General features: G+C 38.2%; 1 protein-coding gene across 5 annotated transcripts in view; it reads right to left on the bottom strand.

Moving 5' to 3' along the window:
• The window catches only part of Spt-I (serine palmitoyltransferase subunit I), a 275,614-nt gene that overhangs the window by 145,455 nt on the left and 102,216 nt on the right, over nt 1-27,943 (bottom strand). For all 5 annotated transcript variants that reach the window (XM_090381900.1, XM_090381899.1, XM_090381901.1 and 2 more), the window contains exon 7: nt 12,774-12,906. In XM_090381900.1, the coding sequence (XP_090238026.1) occupies nt 12,774-12,906 (133 nt within the window). The remainder of the gene's footprint in view (nt 1-12,773; nt 12,907-27,943) is intronic.

The following is a 27,943-nucleotide window of genomic DNA, read 5'->3' on the forward strand; positions in this document are numbered from 1 at the left end:
AAGACACCACGAGCTACTCTTGCAGACCGTCTGCACTGCTCAGAAAACTTCATATCTGCCTGCACAATTAGCCCCAGGTCCTTTTCATTCTCTACCACTGTCAGCATAGTACCACACACTTGATACATTACTCTGGAGTTACTGCTTACCATATGCAGTACTTTACGTTTGTCAACGTTAAACTTCAGTTGCCACCTCTCAGCCCATCTGCTCAACTTTTCTAGATCCTGTTGCAGCAGTGTACTGTCATTAGTGTCATTAACAACCCTGCTAACCTTCGCATCGTCTGCAAACTTGGACATTAAGCCTGATATATCATCATCAATATCATTTATAAATACAGAAAACAACAATGGATCCAACACTGAACCCTGAGGGACTCCACTAATAACATTAGTCCACAAAGAGCAGTGTCCATTGATTATCAGTCTCTGTCTTCTCCCACTCAACCATCCCTTTATCCATAGCAGCGATTTGCCTCCAATGGCACACTGCTCCAATTTGTGCAGCAGTCTTCCATGTGAAACTGTATTCCAGCTTCTACAATTATTAGTATAACAATAATTTATTTATAAGAGATGTTGACAAGAATTTAATTTGACTTTCATCAAATCGTAACATTTGATGGGTTCATTTCAGGTTTGAATTAGCAATACTTGCATTTTTAAAAAATATCAACATTCTAAACAATGGAATTAAATCGACAGGTCAACTACAGCTATAATTAATAAATAAAGGTGTGGATAAATTATATGAGGGTTGATGATAAGTTCTCCGCCTATAATAGAAAGAAACAAGATAATCCAATTATATACATAGCATTAGTTAAGGCATATGATACAAGAAAGCAAGCTTATACAATATCAGCCAAAAAAAAAAAAAAAACTTCCCATTTCACCCATCCAATCACTCCAAATGTTTGTCTAGTTCAGCCTTGAATTTATTTAAGCTATCAACTTCCACAACAACAGATGGATGTCTGTTCCAGCAATCAACTACCCGCTGGCTAAAGGCAAACTTCTGCACATCTATTCTATTACTGTCTTTCCTCAATTTGAATCTATGCCCCATTCAGGTTCTTAATCTGAGCAAGCAGAAGTATCCTGTGCAATAGTACCAAAAGCCTTTCTAAGATCCAAATATATGATATCAAAATTATTTTTTTGCATCCAGTTCATTTGTGACCACATCGTAGTATTTAATCAAATTGGTCAGACAAGACTTGCCCTTAGCAAACCCATGCTGTGTCTGAACTATTGCTGCAGTCTTGTCTAGGTGATACAGTATCACCTATACAAGATATTTGCCTTTCAGCTCTGTACACTTTCTACAAAGATATTCTGGCATTTGTAAACCTCTCAAAAAATCAGAAGACTGTTCTCTAAGCTAGGCTTCTGTCGTTTGCATGATGTCATCATTTGATGCAAACTGGATACTTTAAATTTTTTTTTTTGAGATTTGGGAAGGGGTAGTAGTAGGTCTGAGGTATTCATCATCTCCATATTTACCAGATGCAAGATCTGGTAAATATGGAGGATGATGAAGAAGCCAAAAGCTTAGTTCAGCCAATTTGGCCTGTATTTGGTGTAGTGTGTGCGAGTGCCAGAGCATTGTGAGTGCCTGCAAAAACAGAGCTCTTCAGGTGAGCTTTCCCCTGCATTTAGTCTTCAATTTCTCATTCAGTTTGTCCAAAAGTGATGAATAATGTTCAGCAGTTATTGTTTTACCCTTTTCCAGGTAGTCAATAAAAAAAAATCCCATCCCTGTCCCAAAAGACAGAGCCATGATCTTCCCAGCAGACTTCTGGGTACCGAACTTCTTTGGATGGGGATAACCACTGTGCCCCCATTCGTTGACTGTCTTAGGTCTCTGGATTATAATGAAACAACCATCCTTGTTACAAAAGACAGTGCATGACTATCCCAGCAGATTCCAAGTGCAAAAGTTCTTTGGAATTGGGGGGAGCACTTTAGCTCCAGTCCTTCAACTGTTCTTTGGTCTCTAGATCATAATAAACAACCATGTTTCATCGATGGTCACAATTTGTGTCAAAAAATCATTGGCACCTTGTTCAAAATGGTGAAGAATGGCAACTGAAGGCAGAACATGCTGTCACTTTTGATCAGCATTCAGACATTTGGGAACCCATTTGGTAGAAAGCTTCCACATGTCCAAAATGTTATGAAAAAATTATCCAACACACTCCCTGAACATGCCTAGAGTTTAGTGGAAATACATGTATCAAAAATATGGTGTAAATGGCATCAATATTTTTCAGGCACTATTGCAGAAACTGGTTTTCCTGTCCTCTATGCATGCCAGTGTCAAAATGCCCATTTTAAATTTGTAACCTAGCTTTTGATGGTCGAATAGCATGGACACTGTTCTCCTAACATTGCCACATATCAGCATGAATTTCCTTTGGTGTCTTCCCCTATAGAAACAGGTATTTCCTAACTGCTCTACCCTCAGTTTTGCTGAAAATGAAGTTTTAGTCTGACATCCTTTTTTCAACCTGTAAAAAAATAAAAGTGGATAATAGGATATTTTGAGACAAATGGGATTTAGCATAAAAAGATATGCTCTTTCGTAATTAGACACCCATTTGTCAAAAAATAAAAAAGGGAAAAAAAAAAAATTGGAAGTGGGTTGGTCTGAGAATTTATCAGTACACCTCGTATTCTAAGATTATGCAGTTTGGTTTGGTTTAATTTTTAATGACGCACCAAGTCAAAAAAAAAGTACAAAATATGTTTGGTAACCTATAAACAGGCCATGTCAAAAGGTAAATCCAGGGAAACCCTCGCAACAGGAAATGTACCTGCTTCAGGATGAAACAACATACAAAACCCTAACAAGTTATGTGCAAGATGTCTTTAAAATCAGATGGGCAAAGCTTGCTGAACTTAGAGCTGCTTAGAACAACGACCCTCAAGTGCAAACACATTTCCAACTGATAAAAAAAAATTAAGACAAAAGATTGTACTAAAGATTAAGATACTATGCTGGCATCAACATGGTTTTGGCACTCTGAGTGCTGACTCCTGGAGAGTGCTTGGCTTTTGGCACTCACACAGGGGCATCTGCCTCTGTGACTTTTGATCCCTGTCCCCAACCCCTATTTTGCCTTACTCGGGTGGACTGCCTTCTCTATCTGTCCACCTTAGCTTTTCCCCCACATTCGGATCTCCCTTCCTCTTGTTCCCCAGGTCTTGTCTTCATTTTTTTTTTTTAACTTGGTCTTCATCCAGGAAGCTCAGACAATCCCGACAGAGACCAGCCAGAGAATAATGGGTAGCCTGGCTACCTCCTAGCGGTGTGTGTGTGGGCAACATGGGGTCCCACCAGGGGCCTGTGCCCAAATGCCAGGACACACAACAAAACCTAATGCAATATGCCATATATAACACACTACACTTTCTGTTATTTACAGTGTACATATAGCACAGATGTGGAAAACCACAGGTGGCACCTGACCCTAACACTATGCACACTACATCAAAAGGTAAATATGTTCTAAAATATATATAGAGCAATAAATATAAAAGGATATATTTAAATCTTTGTGTATAAATTAATAGAGCATAGAAAGTTGAAGAAAACATCAGACACGTAGTCTGAGCCATCTAAAATCTGGTTGAGTGTAAACAGTTAGCCAACTTATTCTAATAGTATGCAAGAAAATAAACAGGCAGCAATCTTATTATTAGTAGTATTATAAGTATTATTATTTATTCACTGGCAAAAGGATGCTGAATGAAAATTTCACAAGCAAAACAACCCTAAAGAAAATTTCTTAATTTTCTTTATACCATTTTCTTCATAGCATTCTTAATTTTCTAACACTGAAGGAAGGAACTTAAATGTTTTTGAAGTAAAATAACTGTCGTGGTTTTAAAAAAAAAGGGAAAATTTAAATAAGAGAATAAGTTTTTCATTTGTGTCAAAGTTAAATGCTTATGTAGTATTTAGCTTAATCTAGTGGTCACCATAATTCAGTCTTGTTTGGCTTCTGTAAACTTGTTTTAAAGGCAAGAGGCATGGCAAACAGTATTAGCATTAGTAGAGGCATTTGATGCAAGAAAGCAAGCTTATGCAGCATCAGCCAAAAAAAAAACCCACTTCCACTTCACCCCTCTGTTTGTTCAAAATACCTGTCCAGCTGAGCCTTAAACTTATTTAGGCTATCAACCTCCACTACAAGGGATGGAAGTCTGTTCCACCAACCAACCACCCGCTGGCTAAAGGCAAATTTCCGCACGTCTATCCTACATCTGTCTTTCCTCAATTTGAATTTATGCCCTCTCAGGTGATTCTTCTGAGCTAGAGGAAGAATCCCATCAGCATTGAGCATGCTCAAACCATTCAAGGCTTTATACACCTCTATCAGATCACCTCACTGGTGCCTAGTCTCCAGACACTGTAATTTGCAAAACTTAAGCCTTTCTTCGTAAGAGCATCCCTTTGTTCCATTCACTAATCTTGTTGCCCTTCTCTGTATCGTTCCAGCAGCTCAACATCCTTCTTGAAATGAGGCCTCCAGACCTGTATACAGTACTCTAGTTGTGGCTTGACCATTGCCTTATACAAGGGAATAATCACTTCCTTATCCCTGCTGGAAAAATTCCTGTATATCATTGACAATACTCCATGAGTTACTCTTGCAGCCCGTCTGCACTGCTCAGAGAACTTCATATCTGCCTGCACAACCACCCCCCAAGTCCCTTTCATTCTCTACCACTGTCAGTGTAGTACCACAGAGTTGATACGTTGCTCTGGGGTTGCTGTTTCCCATGTGTAGCACTTTACATTTGTCAATGTTAAACTTCATTTGCCACCTCTCAGCCTATCTGCTCAACCTTTCCAGATCCTGTTGCAGTAGCATAGTGTCAGTAGTGTCCTTGACAACCCTGCCAACCTTTGTATCGTCTGCAAACTTGGACATTAAGCTTGATATACCATCATCAATATCATTTATAAATACAGAAAACAATAATGGACCCAACACTGAGCCCTGAGGGACTCCACTAATAACATTAGTCCACGATGAGCAGTGTCCATTGATTACCACTCTCTGTCTTCTCCCCCTCAACCACCCCTTTATCCATAGCAGCAATTTGCTTCCAATGCCACACGGCTCCAATTTGTGCAGCAGTCTTCCAGGTGCAACAGTATCAAAAGCCTTTCTAAGATCCAAGTATATAATATCAAAGTTATTCCCTGCATCCAGTTCTTTTGTGACTGCATCATAGTATCCAATCAAATTGGTCAGGCAAGACTTTCCCTTAACAAAACCATTCTGTGTCCGAGCTATAACTGAAGTCTTGTCTAGATGATCCTGCAGTGCTTCTTTAACCAGTGCCTCCATTAATTTTCCTGGAACAGAAGTTAAGCTCACAGGTCTATAATTACTTGTGTCAGCCTCTGATCCTCCTTTGTGAATTGGGGTCACATTTGCACATTTCCAGTCTATGGGTACCTCCCCTGAGTCCAAGGAAGCTCTCATAATTATGGCTAAGGGTTTGCTTACTTCCTTTGCTGCCTCCTTTAATATAACTGGATAGATCCCATCCACCCCGGGTGCCTTTCTTGTGTTTATCTTCAACAGTTTCTCCTCCACTTTACTCCCAGTTATTTCAAGATTCTGTAGCTTATTACTAGAGTTGAATACACCTCTGGCATTCCCCTCGCTGATTACACAGTAATTAGCATTCTCAAAATTTTGTATACACCAGAAAACATATTCACTAATCCTGAATAGATGTTAAGTGCAATTTACTGAAAATGAGTTTAATGTAATTTGTTGAAGGTAAGTTGAAACCTAGCATTACACTAGGGACTCATTTTTCAGTCATAAAGAACAGTTGCAGTCATAAGTTAGGTCTCAAATCTTAGTTTTAAAGGTGAATTAATTTTCAAAGACCGTGTTTATGTTTAACACTTTTCTAAACAAATGCTCTATGCATTATTTTTATGATATGGTAAATAGTTCATGAACAAAGACTGTCAAGTTAAAAAGAAGATATCAAACAGGAACTCATTCTCTGGTAACTTAGTGTTTCTTGCTCATTTTGTTAGTATCTAAATACCACATAGCCTCGACAGCATTTCAACCATACTTTCAGAATTGATTTAAGGCCTGAAAACAGTGAAAAAAATTTATATAAAAACATGTACCCAAAATCACTTTGTTTCAGAGTTATAGCCTATTTTGTGTTTCAACAATTTTTAATCTTACCTTTAAAGGAAGGTTCAAAATGACTGCCTGATGTGTTTCTGGCATCCTTGTTTTACAAGCTGAAATATTTCAGTGTTGTCAATGGGTGTTACATAAACGATGAATTTCAGATGATCCTACAGATAAAAATCAAATGGTTCAGGTCCAAGGAGCTAGCAGGCCATGCAATGGGCCTCCATGAACTATCCATTTATGAGGGGAAATGCCCATTCAAATAGCCAAATGCTCATCCAAACTGTGCTTCACCTCATTTTAGCCAAGTACCCTCTGGCTACTTGGCTAAAATGAGGTGGAGAAGTCACACATAAACCACATGTCATCAGATAGAAAGAAGCTTTTCAACTATTAAATCAATTGTTAAAAAATGGAAATAGGAGTCTGGTTAAACTTATAGGCAAAACAAAAGCATTGATTAAGCAGTTATCAATAATTCTTACCCATGCATTAATATTAAATTGTCACCAGTGCCTTGATCAGATGTTGGCATGCAGATTCTTTTCTGTCCAGTCATGTGTGCAATGAAAATTAATCATGTTTTTTGTAATTGTCTCCCACAATCATCATCTTCTATTCTCTATGTTGTTTTCTGAAGAGGCTGGCTTTAAAAGAAAAAAAATATAGGAAAAAAAAAAAAAAATTATGAGCACACTTTTGTAGGAACCAAGTACAAAAAAAAAAAAAAAAGCCTCTGGTATGGGAAATCAGCTTCAGTAAGGCCTTATCTTTGAATGCGATAAGGATAAAATTGTTATTGCCATAAAATTCTCCACACAGTTGTGTGTCCTATACCTGCTGCTTCCTTAGGTTCTGTCGTCAGAGGTTTCCTCCATATGATTTCAGAACCTTTTTTGTCCAATCTAACAGTTCTGGTGATGATAAGCCTTCCACCATCTGACACTTGCTTGTTGAATGATCCTGTATCTTAAAGATATTTGTATATTCTATGAAAGGTCTTCTCACCTTACAGGAAATTCAGAAACCTTTCCACACATCGATATCTTGCTATGGCAACACTCAGCAAGTTCATCAATGAAATGCACGTCTATTGTTTCTCAGAATGAAGAAATGTCTTCATTCTCATTTCAAATGCATGCTATCTATCACTTAATAAGAAGCACTTTTAAAGTAACTCTCCCTCCCACACTGAACTGCATTTATAACTAATTTTACAGTAAGGAGTTATGACTGCAAATGGTAAAATACTGTTTCAAAATAAATTCAGACTCTGCAAACTTAAAATAACGATCAACTTACTACACTGTTGAAATATGATTTGCCTACACCAACAGGCATTTTTTATCTAGATAATTTCTGGAATGCAAAAAGAGCTGCTACTCGGAAACAAAGTAATTTTGGGCATGTGTTTCAAAAAAACTTTTGGCTGTTTCAGGTCCCGAATTGATTAAATTATGGCCTGCAAGTCACGAAATACTGTGTGTGTGTGTGTGTGTGTGTGTGTGTGTGTGTGTGTGTGTGTGTGTGTGTGTGTGTGTGTGTGTGTGTGTGTGTGTGCACAAATAAATTTTGATATCAGTTATCAATCTAAACATATTAAAAAAAAAAAAAAAAAAAATTGAAATTTACAGTTAATTCTGAATGCAATGGAAAAATAATAATCAATAATCATAACCAGGCCTTGACAAACTTATTCAAGATCTCGGCAAGACTTTGAAACCTTAATCACGAGCTTGGGGGGGGGGGGAGGGACACTAAAAAAAATCTTATAGTACAGTCACTGCATAGGAAACTTAAATCATGTGAAGAGATGAAAATACAGGTGTTTACTTTGCTTGTCAGTTCCCAAAATAACAACTTTACTCAACCTCACATTATGGTATTGGACAGTGTGCTAATAATTAATCTACATGTAAGTTAAAAGATCTTAAATTTATTTAAACAATTAACTATTAGCAGTGTAGTGAAACAGCACAAATAGAAAAGGTATATATACTACATCATTTCCAACTTACATTGTGCATTGTGAACAAATGCTCCACAAGATAAAATGTAATGTTTCCATGAATGAATGAACAATCTTCCTATATTTATTTTAAAAAAAGGATAAAGTCTGCTGCATCAACACTGAACAAGAAACTACTTATGAAATGCTAACCAGATAACTTTAATTTGCATGCTATTATAACTACAGCTGGGCATTACCAGTTGAGCTGTTATTCTTCATCATGTTCCTTCAACTAATAAGATTCATTCTGTAAAATTGCACTATCCTTAGTACCTTAGCATTTGTCCTAAGAGTCCATTGTACTGTGCCTTTTGTCAAAAGTCATGCCAATTCTTGCAAGATACAAACCACAGAAACCATAAAACAAAGGCCTGGTAGTTCAATCTCATGGTTGCCAAATTTACCTATAAAATACTAATCACCAGGTTTGATTTTTTAATTGCCACAGAAACTATATTTAGTATTAGTTATAGATCATAGGATGCAAGAAAGTTAGGCTTTTTTTTGTTGCATTAACAAAAATTATAACTACTAAGCTAACTACACCGAGCAAACCCTGAATACATTCTTGGCTTCAGCTCCTACACCAACAACTTTTTAAGGACTTGAAAGTCATGGTTATCAATCTACTTGAGATTACCTGAGATTATCCCCTTTCATTTGACAGGTTCCTCATTTTGATCAGATGAGAAACTCACATTATGTAGTATTCTTTATATTACATCCTTAACAGGTCCTAACAGAGAACAAGCTTGTTATACAAGACTCAAGCCAAAAGTTTCCAAGCAGGGGAATTAAATTAATTTAGACTTACTTTAGTTAAATGTTGGCAATGTCCCATAAAAAGTATCCTGCCCCAGAGTTTATACACCGATCCCAGAGCTTCTCCCACTGTTTGAAGCATCTCTGGAACTCCTGTTTTGTGATGCTATCTAAAACTTTCTGCAATTCAGCTTGATTCTCCACAATGTCTTTGACTCCTTGTCATTTTAACTGGATTTTCATTTTGGGTAAACAGGATGACATCACAGAGTCCAGGTAAGGAGAATAGGGACAATGTGGGACCACTGCCATTTTGTTCTTGGATAAAAATTGATGAGCCAAAAAAGGCATGTGGACTGGTGAATTGTTGTGATGCAGAAGCCAGTCCTTAGTGCACCACTTGTCTGGGTATTTTCTTCTGACATCTTCCCTCAAATGCCTTAGGACCCCAATTTAGAATCAGTGATTTGCCATTTAGCCTGGCAGAAGGAACTGCTGAAGAACGATTCCCTCACTGTCAACGAAAACAACTAGCACGCTCTTGACATTTGATCTGCTCTGCCTTGCTGTTTTTCGACACGGAGATGAACTTTTCCACTGGGAAGACTGCTGCTTTGCTTCTGATTCATAATCGTAAACCCAGCTTTCATCCTCTGTTACAAATTTAGAAAGCAAGTTTATGTCCTTTCTGGCCTTTGCCTACAGATTCCTGCACACAGAAAGATGGTTCTCTTTATCACCGAGCAAGCAGGACACAAATTTTGTAACAATCTAAAATTCATCAGAACATACTGCATGATAGACCTATAATGTCGCAAACTGGCATTTTGCTCTTGGATAAAAATTGCTGACCTAACAAAGGCATGTCAATGGTGAATTGTTGTGATGCAGAAGCCAGTCTCTTTGTGCATCATTTGTCTGGGTTAAAATTCATCAGAACATACTGCATGATAGGCCTATAATGTCACAAATATCGTTAATCATATGCTGTCTGTCCTCATGGATGACTTGCACCTGTCCAACCTTTTCATCAATCTGACAATGATGGATAACCTGAATAATCAAAATTCTCAGTTCCTCAACTTTGGCTGCCTTGGAAATGGGAATACGACTGAAAAGTTTGTGTTCTACCCAAAGCAGCATTATCAAACCCCTGTTTAAATATTTCATAAGTGTTTAAAGCTGTTTCCCAAGTTTATGAAAAAATTTGGTGCCAATTCACTGTTCCTTAACATCTGCCATCTTACTCTGCCACAAAAATTGCAGACCCACTCCAGGTCCAACTACTGTAATCTGTCATATATAAACAAGACGCTGTCACCCCTCTTGCTAGTCGACAGACCCACCACTTGACAGGTATATGGGTACACTGCATTCATGTACACAGTAATTCGATGTCAGTATGGATAAATGTTGTGAGTTAACTGACTATGAAAGAGAGACCATAGTGGGTGACTGATGCAAGGGTCACTATCACGGAGGTGGTACAGAAATTGCACTATCCCCATTTGACAGTATCGAGAGTGTATCAGGAATATGCCATTTCCAGAATAACATCTCATCGAGGACAGCACTGTGGGAGGAGAAAGGTGGTGGATGAGCTTTGCCGTCGACGTCTGTCTCACACTGTTTCAGCCAACTGGAGAGTGATGGTGGCACAAATCACCACAGACTTCAATGAGGGAGGTGCCAGAAATGTCTCCACCAAGACCATCGGGTGATCATTAACCACAGTAGGCTATGGGAGCCGCTGACCCACCAGAGTCCCATTGCTAAAACACCACAACACAGGACTCTACACCTCAAATGAGCAAAAGAACATTGGCACTGGACCTCGGGTGAGTGGAGACGGGTCTCCTGGTCTGATGAGACCCGTTTCCAGTTATTTCAAGTGGATGGGAGAGTGCATATCTGGCAGAAACTGCATGTGTCATGTCAACAAGGAACTGTTCAGGCAGGTGGATGGTTGGTAATGGTATGGGGTGTGTTCAACTGCCCCATGTGACCTCTGGTATGTCTAGACGCATCTCTGAATGGTCCAGGTTACATGTCCATTCTTGCAGACCATCTGCAACCCTTCGTTGTCATTGTGCACCCACAGGGCAATGGACTCTTCCAGCAGGACAATGCACCTCCGCACAGAGCTGTGGTAACAAGAGCGTGGTTGGAAGAGCATTCCACGGATTTTACTACAATAGAATGGCCTCCCCATTCACCAGACATGAATCCTGTGGAGCATCTTTGGGATGCTGTGGAACGACCTGTTCAAGCTTTGGATCCTCCACCCAGGAGTGCAACAGAATTATGGACAGCAGTGCAGCAAGCATGGACGAAAATACCTGTGGAATACTTTAGAGAACTAGGCGGATTCAATGCCTCGCCATGTAACTGCCCTTATCCAAGGAAAAGGTGGGCCTACCCATTACTAGATAGGTATATCCCATGATTTTTGTCCACTCAGTGTGTGTGTAATAAATAAAGAATGGACAAGGATCGGAGAAAAAAACAAATATTAGGTGTTATGGACCAGGGACACTGCTTAGGCAAACGAACCCTATGAACATAATGTATAAATAACAATGTATTGAAAGAGTGAAGGAGAAAGCTGTTATTATTGAATTTATGCTACGAGAAGGAGATGAGGTAACACTACTACCAAGAAGAAGAAGAAAAGAATAGGAAATGAGGTAAAATAATACAGAATAATATAAAATATAAAAATGAGACAAGATAACACATTGCCATATTACTCAATTTCAGTATCTTCATCAGAGGTCATCCACTGAATTATGAGAAAGAGGGCAATATCTAGGCCTCAGTTTCCAATATGGTCTGTATGCTCACAAACATGTGCTGTGAAATAGGTCTGAATTTAGTGGAAAAAAATATGGCCGAATAAGGTATCCATTTTTGCTGGTGTATTTATAACTTGGATGGAAGGCATTTCTGGCATTAAGGCCTAATAGTGCAGACTAGCAATTTGGTGTGCTAGCAGTAGCCGGTTTACTTTTTTTTATTATTAATGTTAAATCCTCATTTTATCAGTTAAATACTAAATTTGAATTTGTATGATCATATAGCTAAAGAACCATGTTGAAAGAAGAATAAAATAAAAGAGCATTTGAAAAGTAACATAAAAGGATTGGGGAAGAAATGGAAAAATTACATTCATCCACTTGCCAATCTCTTCACTACTTCATCAGGGGCTTTGAACAGACAGATAGTCATATGAAATGAATGTCTCATTTATATATATATAGTTGGAAGTAACTATATATATAGTTACTTCCAACTATATACATATAGTTGGAAGTAACTATATATATAGTTACTTCCAACTATATACATATAGTTGGAAGTAACTCACTGAAACTTCACTTTAATACAAAAAAAAAAAAAAAAAAAAGTAGAATTTTGATCAAATGGAGTTACAAAAAAGCAGATATTATGCCTTCTTTAAACAAGTAAATGGCAAGACCAAGCCATTTATGATATACAAGGAAGCAAGGGAAGTAAAAAAAAATCCACCAATAAGAAATATCCATGAATACCTACAATTAACTTACATCACCATAGATGTAATGAAATTGTATAAGATGGCTACAGAATAAATATTATTTTCCTTCTATACATGTATATCGCTGCCCACTGTAAACAATAAGCCAAAATGGCACTTTGCTTTAAAATATATATGGGTCAATTATCTTTTCATAAACATAATTAACTTAGTGCATGTTCTAATTTTCAAGAGAGAGAGAGAGAGAGAGATGTGGAATAATTACATATATCTATTATATAAATATGACTCACCAAAATATAACATCCCCATGTTTTGAATATGAAGGAATAGCACTTGATACTGTGGCAAATCCATAGGAATATAGTGCTACTTCTTCTACCTGCATGAATTCAGATAACCTCTGTTCCAGCTCCAAGTGAATATCTATTTAAAATAATGGATTATTGTATAACATGTAAAATAGTATTATTAACATAGATTATAAAGGTAATACTCTTAGCTTATTAACATTAATTAAAGTAAGAAAATGCTCTCAGTACATAAAAAGGTTCACTTGTGACTTTAAATTTAGAAAACTATGAGGGGTGGCCAGTAAGTATTTATCCTCACCTAGAATTATGTGTTCAAGATTTGAAGTTTCTCCGGCAATTTCATCCTTCTTTATGTAGTCACATTCTAAAGTTACATACTTTTGCCATCTGTGGATAAACTCTTAAGAGGCCTCTTGAATAAAACTCCTTACTTTGAGCAGAAAACCAGTCTTCCATAATTAATTATATCCTTGTCAGTCTGAAATCTGCAGCCCTGTAATGGTTTCATTTTAAGGAGGAGGAAGTTTAAAGGTGACAGGTTGGAAGAATAAGGTAGGTGCTGCAAATTTTCGGTCACACCTGATTGAAAAGTCCACTGCAAGAGCAGGAACATTGCTGGCTGGAAGCAGACTTGACAGTCTTTCCCTTAACTTTCCCAGGTTGTTGTTGCTGCCACCATTGGGTTTAATGACACAAGGGCTGCTGTGGACAAATTGTGTCTGTTCATAGTTTATGTAGAGGTAATATACTGTTATAGATGTTAAATTATATCCTCCTGCACAGGCCAATACATTTTAAATATATCAAAAGTTCATCTATATTTGCTTCATTTCCTATAAATTGAGATAGATTATGTGAGATATTCAACATGGAAAGTGACCGAAAGGTGTTTGTTTGTTTGACCGGATGGCTGAGTGTAAGGGACAATCAACCAGAAAATGGCAGACCATAAGTTGTCTTTAACAGTATGAGCACTGCAATGGATTTTTATCCAATAATAGGAAGAAATGAGTATGATGAGTGTGTCCAATTCTGCCAATACCACTTCCTCTCATCTCTTTTGTCGGAAGCCAGAGGGCCACAGCTTTGGGTCTTGCTTTATCTGGTCAAGTTTATTGTTGGTGTAACTTTTCCAGATCTGTAACCATTTATCATAGCATGCTTTGCATATGACAGATTTATAGTCAGTGTATGGAATCTGAGATTTTGTGAGAGAGGTGGTTGGGGATGTTTAGCAGCAAAGTCAGCACTGTCATTTCCCGAAATGCCAGGGATCCAGCAAAAACTGATTGATTGATTGGACACACTGCAGGAGAATAGCCCGGAGTGTATGAGTTTCAAATGTAGGATGAGAGGAGGAGACGGCACTGAGGGAGTCAGTGTAAATTATAGAAGATGAGATGGAAAGCTTTATAATCTTCATCATCATCATCAGCCATTTTCAATCCACTGCAGGATGAAGGCCTCTCCAGCAACTTTCCAGTTCCTTCTGTTTTGAGCACTGGCTATCCATTTACTATCCACAAACTCATGAATTTCATCTATCCATATCCATCTCAGCCTTTGTCTTCCAGGTTTTCTTCTAGCTCCTCTTAGGTACCATTCTGTTATTTTCTTAGTCCATCTGTCATCATGTCTTCGAGCTATGTGTCCTGCCCAAGACCATTTTAGTGATAAGAATGTCCTTTACTGATGTGGGATTTACTTAAAGATATAATTACCATTAGGGATAAAGGAAAGGGTTTTTGCTTCCGTAAAGGTGAGTACAGTGGTCTCAGAAAGTTTTTAAATTCTGTACAGTGGGATAAACTGACGATGTTACCAACAGTAAATTCTAAGTGGGAAGCATTCAAGGAATTAGTTGTGGATGCTACTAAAATTTTCATACCTATTAAGCAATATTGTTCAAGGTTTAGGCCTAAATGGTTATCTAATGAACTAATCAGACTCGTAACAGGGAAGAAAAATGCATGGGATCAATATGAATTATCAAGCGACTCAGAAGCCTATGCCAGATATAAGCTAGTCTGTAATCAGGTCACAAAGGAGGTTAGGCAAGCGAAGGCAGATTACGAGAAATCCTTGGCAAAAGATGCAAAGAAAAACAGCAAGGATTTCTTTACTTATATAAACTCTAAAAGGAAGGGGATGAATCTGACTGGTCCACTTAATATCAATGGTTTGACAGTTAATGATCCTGCTCAGATAGCAAACAAACTGAATGAGTATTTTGCATCTACATTCACACATGAGGAATTATTAAGGTTTGAAAATGGCAGAAGGTTATCAAATAGTAGCAGGATACTTAATGATTTTGTAATAACTGAGAGCAAAGTGGAGGAGAAATTGTTGAAGTTAAACATAAGAAAAGCACATGGGGTGGATGGGATCTATCCAGTTATATTAAAGGAGGCGGCAAAGCAACTAAGCAAACCCTTAGCCATAATTATGAGAGCATCCTTGGACTAAGGGGAAGTTCCCACGGACTGGAGATGTGAAAATGTATCCCCAATTCACAAAGGGGGATCGAAGTAATTACAGACCAGTTAGTTTAACTTCTGTTCCGGGTAAAATAATGGAGTCACTGGTTAAAGATGCATTGCAGGATCATCTAGACAAGACTGCAGCAATTATTCGGACACAGCATGGGTTTGTTAAGGGAAAGTCTTGTCAGACAAATTTGATAGGATATTATGATGTGGTTACAAAGGAACTGGACGCAAAAAATAATTTTGATATCATATATTTGGATTTCAGGAAAGCTTTTGACACTGTTGCGCATGAAAGACTATTGTACAAATTGGAGCAGAATGGTATTAAGGGTAAGTTGCTACAGTGGGAGAAGACAGAGGGTGGTAATCAATGGGTGCTGCTCTTCGTGGACTAATGTTATTAGTAGAGTCCTACAGGGTTCGGTGTTGGGTCTACTGTTATATTGTATATTTATCAATCATATCGATGAAGGTATATTAATGTCGAAGTTTGCAGATGATACAAAGGTTGGCAGGGTTGTTAATGACAGCAATGGCAGTGTGCTACTGCAACAGGATCTAGATAATTTGGGCAGATGGGCTAAGAAGTGGCAACTGAAGTTTAACCTTGACAAATGCATACTGCATATGGGTAGAAGAACTCCAGAGTAACATACCAAGTGTGTGTCACTACACTTAAGGTGGTAGAAAATGAAAAAGACCTGGGAGTAATTGAGCAGGCAGATATGAAGTTTTCTGAGCAATGCAGACAGGCTGCCAGGGCAGGTCATGGGGTTTTGTCAATGATATATAGGAATTTTGCTAGCAGGGAAAAGGAGATGATTATCCCTCTGTATAAGGCAATGGTCAGGCAACGCCTTAAGTACTGCGTACAGGTCTGGAGGCCTCATTTTAGGAAGGATGTAGATTTACTTGAACGTGTACAGAGAAGGGCAACAAGATTGGTGAGGGGAATGAAGGGATACTCTTACCAAGAGAGGCTTAAGTTCTGCAAACTGCAGTGGCTGGAGACTAGGCACCTGCACGGTGATCTGATTGAGGTGTATAAGGCCTTGAATGGGTTGAGCACGCTGAATTCTGATGAGATCCTTCCACTTGTTCAGATTACGAACCTAAGGGGGCATAAATTCAAATTAAGAAAAGACAGATGTAGAATAGATGTGCGGAAATTTTCCTTTAGCCAGCGGGTGGTTAATTGCTGGAACAAACTTCCATATGTCGTTGTGGAAGTTGATAGGTTGAATAAATTTAAGGAGGAACTGGACAGGCATTTGGAGGGAATGGTGTGATTTTTTTTTTTTTGGCTGATGCTGCATAAGCTCATACACATGCTTTCTTGCATCACATGCCACTACTACTACTACTTGAGTTTGCTGCCTAATCCATGTGTTTCTCTTCTCATTTAACAGTCTGATTCCCAATATAATTCTTTCCATTCTTCGCTGTGTAGTTCTCAGCTTCTCTTCCATTCTTTTGGTGAGTGCCCAAGTTTCACTTCCATAAGTCATGGTGGGGAGTATACATTGGTTCATTATTTTACGTTTCAGACAAACTGGGATATTGCTCTTCAGTATGTGACTATATTTCCTGAATGCTATCCATCCAAAATTTATCCTTCTCTTGACTTCCAGCCATTTATCACTATTACAGCTAATAACTTGTCCCAGATAAGTATATGACTCCACCTTTTCAATTACTGCTCCTTCAATCATTATTTCCCTTTCTGTGGCATACTTGTTCATCATTACTTTTGTTTTTGCCATATTCATCTTTAGTCCAAAATCCTTATTAACTGTGCATGACTGATTAAGATTTTCCTCTAATTCTTTGGGATCGTGGCTTATGACCACAATGTCATCTGCAAATCATAAATGGTTTAGGTACTCTCCGTTCACATTGAATCCTTTCTGCGACCAGTCTAGTCTTCTGAAAGCTTCCTCAAGGGCAGCAGTAAACAGCTTCGGAGATATTGTGTCTCCTTGTCAAACTCCTTTCTCGATTTTAAATTTCCTACTGTCTTTGTCTAGTCTAATAAAGGAGGTGGCACTCTCATATATTTTATTCAAAATCATAATATATAGCGTATCTATGCCTTGTCTTTCCAGTGTCCGAAACATTGCCTTATGCTGTATTGAGTCAAATGCCTTTTCATAATCCACAAATGCCAGGCATAATGGTGTTTTATATTCATTTGCTTTCTCCATTAGCTGTGATATTACGTGAAGGTGATCCATAGTTGAGAATCCTGTCCTAAAGCCAGCTTGCTCTTTCGGTTGATTCTCATCAAGTATTATTTCTAATCTGTTAGTAATGACCGTTGTGAATAACTTGTAGATGTGGGATAACAAGCTAATTGGTCTATAATTTCCAATTTCTGATTTATCTCCTTTCTTATGCAGCAAAACTAAGATTGCATTATTCCACTGTTTAGGCATCACGCCTTTTCTAATGCACTTTGTGAAGAGCCTTGCCAGTTTTTGTTTTATGTCTTTTCCTCCCAATTTTAACAACTCTACAGTAACTTCATCTTCCCCCAGGGTTTTCTGATTCTTCATTTTCTTCAATGCATGTTCTACCTCATCAGGAAGAATATCGGGTATGTCGTATGTGTTGCTACTTTGCAATCCATCTTCCCCACTGCTGGCATCATTCTTGTATAATTCTCTATAGTAGTCTTCTGCTATTTGAATTATGCCTTCTCTGCTGTTTATAAGAACACCACTATTCTTCAGTTTCAGTATCATTTGTCTTTCTGTATTACTGCTCATGGCTGCTGATTTAAATCCTTTGTTTTCCCTTAATGCTTGTTCTACTTTTCTTGTGTTAAATCTTCTTATGTCCTCTCTGAGTCTCTTTGTAATGGCTTTGCATAACTCAGTATACTCAATTTTCTCCCTGTCAGTGTTTTTCTTGCTCTTCATTTGTCGTCTTGGGTTCATCATGACAAGTGTTTCTTGACTAATTTTTTCTTCATTGGATTTCCTTTTCCCTATAGATTTCTTGGGCTTTATCACTTTCAGAAAGTTGTAATATTCCTCGTCGATATCTTGGTACTGAGCAGTGTGCAGAAGCTCAAACTTGTTCTTAAGTTCCAGTACATACTGCTTTTTCTCCTCTTCTGTTATCTCAAAGACCTTTGTATTATTTACTCGAGTCAGTTTTTTCCTTTCTTAATAAGTGCTAAATGGCATATAATTCAGCGGTGAAGACACCTGAAAGCTAGTGGTAGTGATGCTGTAAGTGAAGGAAAAACTGCTGCAGCACCTACCGTAGTTGCAGTTTTTGATCCGTCAGTAGATTTTACAGGCATGCGAGTTTAGAGCAGAGTAAGCTGAGTGCAACTGCCTGATATTGCAGGAAGGTATGACATTCTTTCTCCATTTAAGAAAATGTACATTGTAAGAGGCCGAAAGATATGTACAAGGAGGAATGGGTGCACTTGTGTCCTGAAAAATATCATTTAAATCGATATCGTAACTCTGGACAAGTTCTTTAATCCTGAGTGAGGCTGGTCGATTCTCATTTGGCTTACTCTCATAGAAGGAAACCCACCTAGTATTAAAAAGAAACTCCCAACTTGGGTGCGATGGAAGACTCTGGATCTTAGCAGCATAATGGAGCAGTAGTGCTTTTCTAGGAAGATATAATGGGGGATCATGGGGTTCAATGTAAAGACTTTGGATCAGAGAAGTCCTGAAAGCTCTAAGCGCCATTCTCAGCATACTGAGCTGGATGACATTCAGCCGTTGCTTCTGACAGAGTAGTAAACTGGACAACCATTGTCTAGGCATGAACGGATTAAAGTTCTGTAAAGATGCGGTAAAATATATCAATCAGCTCCCCAAGACATGGATGAGATGGACCAAAGTATGTTCAAATGCTTTAAACAAATATTTTGCAAATGAGTGATGAGTTTGGAGATTAAGCTTTCAGTCTAATATCAGCCCAAGAAATCTAACAGCGGTATTGGAGTATGGTTTATTTTCAATTCAGGATCATGATGGAGGGCCCTGACACCTGCAAAAGTGAATGGCAATTCATTTCTTTTCTGATAGCCGGAACCATTCCGTAAAGTCCAGGATTCTATTTTAGTTATGGCAAGTTAGAGCTGCCGTTCGATGGTATTGGTACTTTGAGACTGACAGTTATTGTTATTTTGGTTTTTAGGAGCATTAGCAACTAAGGCCATATTGCTCCGGGAATATGCGGTGGTTATTCCCTGACCTTTCCACATCGTCCATATTTGGTGGTGATGGGCTCGAACCCCGGTCTAATCAAGAAGCTCGTGCTACGCACTGCTGCTCCTTCCCACCTGGCTACGGAGGCGCCTGAGACTGACAGGAAATGGTAAGGTCATCTGCATACATATACGTTTCAACAGTTTTTTTTATTATTATTATTATTATTAGCCATATGGTACAAGGAAGCCTGAGGCTTATGCTGCACCAGCCAAAAAAAAAAAAAAATCCCGAGTTACCGAGAGAGAAGTACAAAGGAATCACCAAGAAAGAGAAGAATGATGATATCCAGCTCAGGACCCTGGGTTTGCCAAGACCATACTCACCTTTGGGATGTCTTTTGTCATGCTGCTAACTCGGATTGCAAAAAGTGTTGAACTAAGTATTGAACCATGCAAGACTCCTTCCTGAATGTGAGAAGCAGAGTGAATTTTTATATCGTACCTGAAAAGAGCACAACTGCAGGAAAATTTTAATTATTTTAGGCAAATGGCCCTAAGTCCCAGATGGTAACGATCCATAATGATACCACGATGCCAGGTAGTGTCAAATGCCTTTTCAAGATCTAAGTTGACCATGACTAGATGTTGTTTCCTGACAAAAGCATTATGGATATGAGATTTGGCCTTGATGAGCATGTCTTGGGTCGATCTGTTTTTCCGAAAGCCATACTGATGATCTGGCAGGATATTCCGTGACTCCAGGATCCAGGTGAGCCTTGAATGTACTATCCTTTCGAAAGTTTTTCCCAAGCAGCTCACGATGGATCTATAGTTTTGAACCAGGGAAGGAGCTTTGCCTGGTTTTGGTATGGTGATAATGAAAGAATGGCATCAGGAAGGATAGGCATTTGCAGAGAAGATCTGATTGTATAAAATCAGCAAGGTACACAAGTCCTCAAGTAAATACTTCATCATAATGTAATGAATACCATCTGGGCCTGCGGCACTGCTAGATGATCTATTTAACGATTCTTTGAGTTCTGTTAATGTAAAAGGTTGGTTGGTGAGTGGAGTGAGCGGTGAGTGGAGAAGTTGATTTTATATCGTTCTGCATCTGCTTTGATGGTCTGGAAGGAGGATGCATAAGAAGTAAAGGAAAAAATTGTGGCAGATTCTGCTAATGCATTAGCAACTTCCCCAGGAGCAGACATCTTTCCCTTTCCAATGAAGTATTGGAGAGCACAGCTTTAGTAATTTGTCATTTAGGACCCTGTATTCTTCTCCAGGTGATATGTATGTCGGTGTCTTTTGTGATGGTTGAGGCAAAAGCAATCCATGAATCATGTTTTGCTTTCTGTATAATTTGCCTCTCTTTTGCTTTAAGTCTTTTATAAGTAATTAATGTTTTTTTCTCCTTTTTGGCATGAAAGAAATCTGTATTCCACCAGTGATTTCGGTGAATGTGATATGGTTTGGATTTTGGAATAAAAGCATGAGCTGCAGTTAGAATCTGATTGGTGATTAAGTGGTTACATCATCAATCGGCTGACAAGAAATTTTTCATATATGCAAATACAAGGAAGAAAAAAGTGAACCAGATTGATTCTTAGACAATGCAGTTGATGTGGATGAGTTGAACAGGTACTTTGCATCTGTCTTTACTGAAGAATGACCGTTCATGCTGAGAAGAGGTTGTGTGAGTGAAGCTGAGTCATTGGAAATTAGTGATTTTGAAATTACAGATGACTGTTTATTATAAAAACTTTCAAGCATAAAGGCAAGTAAGCTTCCTGGGATTGATGGCACACACCCAGGAATTTTGAGGGAGGCCACTGGGAAGTGTATTCAACCACTGAAGTTAATAATGAGGGCATCATTGGATTGGAGATTGTACTTCTCCAATCTTTTCAATTGGAGAAGTGCAAACGTATCACCAATACATAAGGGTAGTTCTAAGAGAGAAGCCGATAAATACAGAATGGTTAGTCTGACTTCAGTGGTAGGGAAAATCTTAGAGGCAATGATTAAGAATGCAATGCAGGGACATTTAGATAGATAGATAATGCATATTGAATAATAATACACAGCATGGTTTTGTGAAGGGAATATCATATTTAACTAAGTAGGCTATTCTGACACAGTGATTCATGAGCTGGATGTGGGGAACAATTTTGACAGTTTATTTGGATTTTAGCAAGGCATTTGACTCAGTCCCTCATGAGAGGTTACTGTATAAGCTGGAACATGTTGGGATCACTGGAAAAATTCTAAGCTGGACTGCTGGGTAGCTGCAGGGCAGAAGGTTGTGATTAATGGATATTTCTAAATCTCCTTCGATTTCTAAAAAACTAATTATTGTATCAAAAAGGTTTATAAATCTTGTTAGACAGTTTCCTTTAGAAAGCCATCTGACTTCTGTATGTAAAAGAAGCCTTACATACTGTTCTTCATTATCAACACAATTTTCTGAAAAGGCAATCATATTTGCTATGTCACTTTATTTTATTGATGGTTTTAATAACTATACTGAGAGATTGATAAAGAACTGGACTAATATTTTTTGCGACCGGATGTCGGTGCATGATGCAGTGTACTTCAAGTATTTCGGGACATGCTTCTTTTAGGTGGGATAAAAAACCTTTGTCTTCCAACCATGGAGGTAGCACCATTAGTTGGACAGGATACCAAATTTTCCAATGGTACTTGTTTTTCATCAAACCATGTCTTTACAGTAGCAAAAATGGATGCTCCAGTACAGTCAGTTTCTATAGATTTTAAAAACAACATCTCTTCTTGCAATTTACAATCATCATTGAAATAACAAATGTATGCCATTAGAAGGGATTTATTGTCAGTAATGGATTCTGAATAGAAAATTTTCTCATTTTTAGTTTTTTCAATTAGCTTCTCTTCAATTTTAACTGATATCTCCGAATTGAATCGCTGATCAATGGCAATGCTTTTAAAATACTGGAAGGATTTGATGCATCACTGTTGAAATCACAGTCTCTAATGCAGATCGTATCACAGTCTCAGCAACTGTATGAGCACTACCAGTTTTTGCAATGATTTCTGCAATTTTATAAGACGCAATAATTCCATCATCATTTGTTTGCGTGTTCTTCTTAAATAAAGAAGTAACAGTATTACGTTGCTCAAAAGTCTGTTTTCAATTTTTTAAATATTTTTATTTAAAAAATTTAAAACATATGTTTACCAACTTTATCAGGATGTTTCCTTTTCTAAATGATCTAAATGTCCTGATGGTTTCATAACCTCATTTGAAAAAGAACTATTACACATGAGACACAGGCTGCCTAGAGTCGAATGGGCTTTCAATAAAACCATAAGTCTGATATTCATCCAGATACTGTTGAAACTTTATTTTCAGCACTTGCCTTGATTGATAATGGGTTGAATAACTACAAAAAATTAAATAATAAAATATAAACTATTTTTATTTAACTCCCATAGCCCATGTCACTCACAAAATCACTGTGGATCAAAAATAAACAACTTTGACATGGAAACAATAAATCAATACTAATTGTCGCTTAGAAAGTAGAAACAATGGACTGAAACATTTTCTCATCCCATCCACGCCTCATATATTGACCAATGAATAAATAAACCACTTCCGCCATGCCACCGCCAAGGTCGCAACTGTCAGAAAGGTGCAAATGGCAAGGATTGCAGAGACATTACCTCTGAAAGCACTTAGGCATTTAATTCCTATGAAAAGCAAAGGTGGTTGAATTAAATCACATCTACTACTTTCCTTTTATCAAAATTTCTCACTCACTCCTAATATAATATACCTATATGTTAAAAATCAGGTCTCAGGAGAAAAGAAAACCCAGTGAGAGAAATTAAATATTAAGGAATAAGATGTTGTCAGGTAGGGTTTAACTTTGGAGGGACACAAACCATTGTAATATCAATGATTTTTTCGCCTGCTTTGGGGGTGATATCGCCCCCGTTGAGAATCCCTGCATTATACTATTCGCTTTACCATTCTTATAATGATATATTAATGCTCTGTATATTATATGAAAATCCAAGGGCAAGACCCAGCAATCACCTACAGAGCATTAGTAGATACTGTTCTGCACAATGCATAGCCAACAAAATTGCCTGTTGTATCGAAAAGTTTAATTTGACATCTAATATTATTCCTAAATATTTTTTTTGCTTGTTGAAGATTACAATTTTTGGTGGGCAGTTGTAATTAAATGTCATCATTTTAGTTTTTTTAATAGGTATATGCAACTTGTTAACTGATGCCCAGACAACCAGGTTGTCCAATATTTTCTTCCCTATAGTTTCTAACTCTACCCTAGAGTTCCCAGGAATACATTGACCAGATCATCTGCATAAGCTTTTCGATGAGTAGTGTTCATGACCCTGAGAGAGCCACTGATCCATTATTAGATTCCAGCATAATGGACTCATGATTGAACACTGGGGACACCCTCTGTATATCATTGCATCATAACTAAGATGATTTGCCTTCAGAGATACTTTCTGATTAGAAAAATTTCTAAGTAAAACATTACATAACTGTCCGGAACAATTAATTTTCACCAAGCCACTTTTCACACTCTCCAACCACAAAGAATCAAAGGCTCCCTCAAAATCAATGAACACCGTCAAATCATTAGCATTAGCAAGGGAACATGATGCAAGAAAGCAAGCTTATATAGCATCAGCCAAGAAAAAAAAAAAAAACAAAACACCCCCCCTTCTCATTTCACCCATCAACTCGCTCCAAATGTTTGTCTAGTTCTTGAATCTGTTTATTACGCTATCAACTTCAATGACAGATGGAAGTTTGTTCCAGCAATCAACCACCCGCTGGCTAAAGGCAAATTTCCGCACATCTATCCTACAACTGAACTATAATACAAATTTGAATTTATGCCCTCTCAGGCAATTATTCTGAGCAAGAGGAAGAATCCCATCAGAACTGAGCATGCTCAAACCATTCAAGGCGTTATACACCGCAATTGGATCGCTTGCAGGTGCCCAGTCTCCAGACACTAAAATTTGCAAAACGCAAGCCTTTCTTCGTAAGAGCACCCCTTTGTTCCAATCACTAATCTTGTTGCCCTTCTCTGTACTCGTTCCAACAGCTCTACATCCTTCTTAAAATGAGGCCTCCAGACCTTTATACAGTACTCAAGGTGTGGCCTGACCATTTCCTTATACAATGGGATAATCACCTCCTTATCCCTGATAGAAAAATTCCTGTATATCATTGACAAAAGACACCATGAGCTACTCTTGCTGACTGTCTGCACTGCTCAGAAAACTTCATATCTGCCTGCACAATTACCCCAGGTCCTTTTCACTCTCTACCACTGTCAGCGTAGTACCACACAGTTGATACATTACTCTGGAGTTACTGCTTACCATATGCAGTACTTTGCGTTTGTCAACGTTAAACTTCAGTTGCCACCACTCAGCCCATTTGCTCAACTTTTCTAGATCCTGTTGCAGCAGTGTACTGTCATTAACAACCCTGCTGACCTTCATATCATTTGCAAACTTGGACATTAAGCTTAATATACCATCATCAATATCATTAATGAATACATAAAACAACAATGGACCAAACACTGAATCCTGGGGTACTCCACTGATAACATTAGTCCACAAAGAGCAGTATCCATTGATTACCACTCTCTGTTTTCTCTTACTCAAACATCCCTTTACCATAGCAGCAATTTTACTCCAATGCCACGCTGCTCCATTTTGTGCAGCAGTCTTCCATGTGCAACAGTATCAAAATTCTTTCTAAGATCCAAATATATGATATCCAAGTTATTCTTTGCATCCAATTCCTTTGTGACTACATCATAGTATCCAATCCAATCGGTCAGACAAGACTTCCCCTTAACAAACCTATGCTGAGTCCGAGCTATAACTGGAGCCTTGTCTAGAGGACCCTGCAATACTTCTTTAACCAGTGCCTCAATTATGCTTCTCAATATATGCTTCTGTGTCACCTGTTAATTTATATGTATCCCATGCATTTTTCTTCTCTGCCACATGTCTCATTAATTCATCTGACATCCATTTAGGCCTAAATCTTGAACAATATTTCTTAGTTGGTATGAAAAGCCTAGAGCTTCCAAGATTAATTCTTTGAATGTTTCCTATTTTGAATTTGCTGTTGGTAACATCATCAGTTGGTCCCACCGTACAGAATTTAAATACTGTCTCAGACCACCGTAGTCACCTTTATGAAAGCAAAAACCCTTCTCTTTACCCCTGATGATAGTTACCTCTTTGAGTAAATCCCACTTCAGCACACTGTGATCACTGCCACCTAGTGGTTCCTTTATCTGCAGATTCTTAATGCATGAATAATTACTACTGGTAATCAGATCAAGAGTATAATTCCCTTTAGTTGCCTCCCGAACATGCTGCTGTATAAAACAAACATCCAATAAATGCACAAAAGCCTTGCTAGTGTGTGTGAGTGACCAACCCACAAATTTCAGTCAATCTCTGGGAAATTAAAATCCTCCATTATAAGAGACTCTGATTTACTCGCCCACTCTATTTCTCCACACAACTGCTCATTATACTCATCAGATTCATTATTCCTTAGATTTTGTGTGTTTCTTAACAGCATAACCCCTCCTCCCTTCCTGTATACATTGTACTCCCCAAATTCCAATTCTGCACTGCTTATGTCTGTGTGACACCACGTCTCTGATATCCCAACAATATCTGCCTTTGATGCCCTGACTAGCACTTCAAGCTCATCAAATTTATTAACTATACTCCTAACATTGGTGTATATTCAAGTACACATGCACCTGTTTCTACTCTTAGTTACCCTAACACAGCCTATGTATTTACTTGTTCCACAATGACTCCCAGAAGTCCTGGAAATCCCCATTGCCTTGCTTTCTAGGCTGCTGCTCAATTGCATTTCAATAGAAGCAGTGCAAGAATCACTTTCACCTCTGCCAGTGGCTACTGTTAATCTATTAGTCCCTGTATCCCCCCCAAGCTAGCAGTTTTCCGACCCACCTAACTCTGCCTCGATAGCATCTGCAAATATTCTTGCACCCTTTCTATTTAAGTGTATCCCATCCTTGGTCCCTCCTGTTAACAAACACAGACCAGGCTGAGAAAAATTCTACCCCTTGAACCTTGCACAATCTCTCCAGGGGCAAATCGATTGACAAGGCTCTCATCACATACTCCCTCCTATCGTGTCTGGGCAGAATTGCAGACCCTTTCAAATTCAACCCTAACTCACAGGTTTTTTTCAACATTGACCAATACTTGTTAAGTAATTCTGCTGGTCTCCTAGTCTTACATCATTAGTGCCAACGGGTACAACAATATCACCCTTTGTGCCCTTAAAGGATGATATCTGTTCTACAACGTCATCAACCTTTGCTCCTGGCAGACATACCCTAGTCCTGTTCCACCTATCCTTTTTGCACAATATGTTCCCCGTTTCCCTTACAATAGAGTCACCGACAACAACCAGTTCCTTTGGGACCAGCGTACTCTCCCTTGGGGGGGGGTTGCTGCTGTGTTGCGTGAGGTTCAAGTGCAAGCTTTGGCATTGATGTGAGCAGCTGAGAGCTTGATGGGCCCCTGAATTTAAATCCTTCAAGGGCATGCACCCTGTCCTTCAAGCTCTCATATAGGCTTATAACAATTCTGAGTTGATGCCTGATTTCCTCACACTCCTTACAACGCGCACATACAAAGATATTCCCCTTGGCAATATCATGTTCCGTTCCTGATTGATCCACAAACATTAAACAAGCAGTGCATTTCAAAAGGCTGTGATTCAGAGGGCAACATATGAACAGAAGAAACAGTAATGCCTATATTGGAATGGCTATTGAGAAAGGCTTCCCTTGTAAATTATGTATATTTAAATTGTATGTTAAAATCAATTCTTCTAAAAGTCTACCTTGATTATCATTGATATCACTATGCCTTAACAGAGATTTTGCATTAGAGTCCATGGCAATTACCACACTGGAAGATCCAATTCTATTTAAAAGTACTTCTATATAATTAACTGAATCTTTAATATTCTCTGATGGAGGACAGTACATAGATAACAAGCAAAAAGAAATAAAACGTAGAAATGTAGACATGTATTGTTCTGCGTACAAAAGCTGTTTATTAGAGTTATAGTTATATCACTGTTAAATATTACGATAGCAGATTTAGGTCTATTTTCTGAAGACTGAATAAACCTTTCCCTTAATGGAATACCTGTTACCTTAACCACTGACTGACTTGCCTGATTAGCATAATAAGGTTCTTGTATGCATACAATGTCATAGTTATGTAAATAATATAAGTGCATGACAGTTGCATATAATATAATTCTGCAACAAGTGACAGTTGCATAATTGCAACTCTCACATTGTCCATAACTGCACATAATAATTGACAATTCAGCTGTGAAATTTTTATCTCACTGACTTCTA

Source organism: Mastigoproctus giganteus, chromosome 9 (genome assembly GCF_048544385.1).
Source record: "Mastigoproctus giganteus isolate SK-2022 chromosome 9, ASM4854438v1, whole genome shotgun sequence".
NCBI lineage: Eukaryota > Metazoa > Arthropoda > Arachnida > Uropygi > Thelyphonidae > Mastigoproctus > Mastigoproctus giganteus.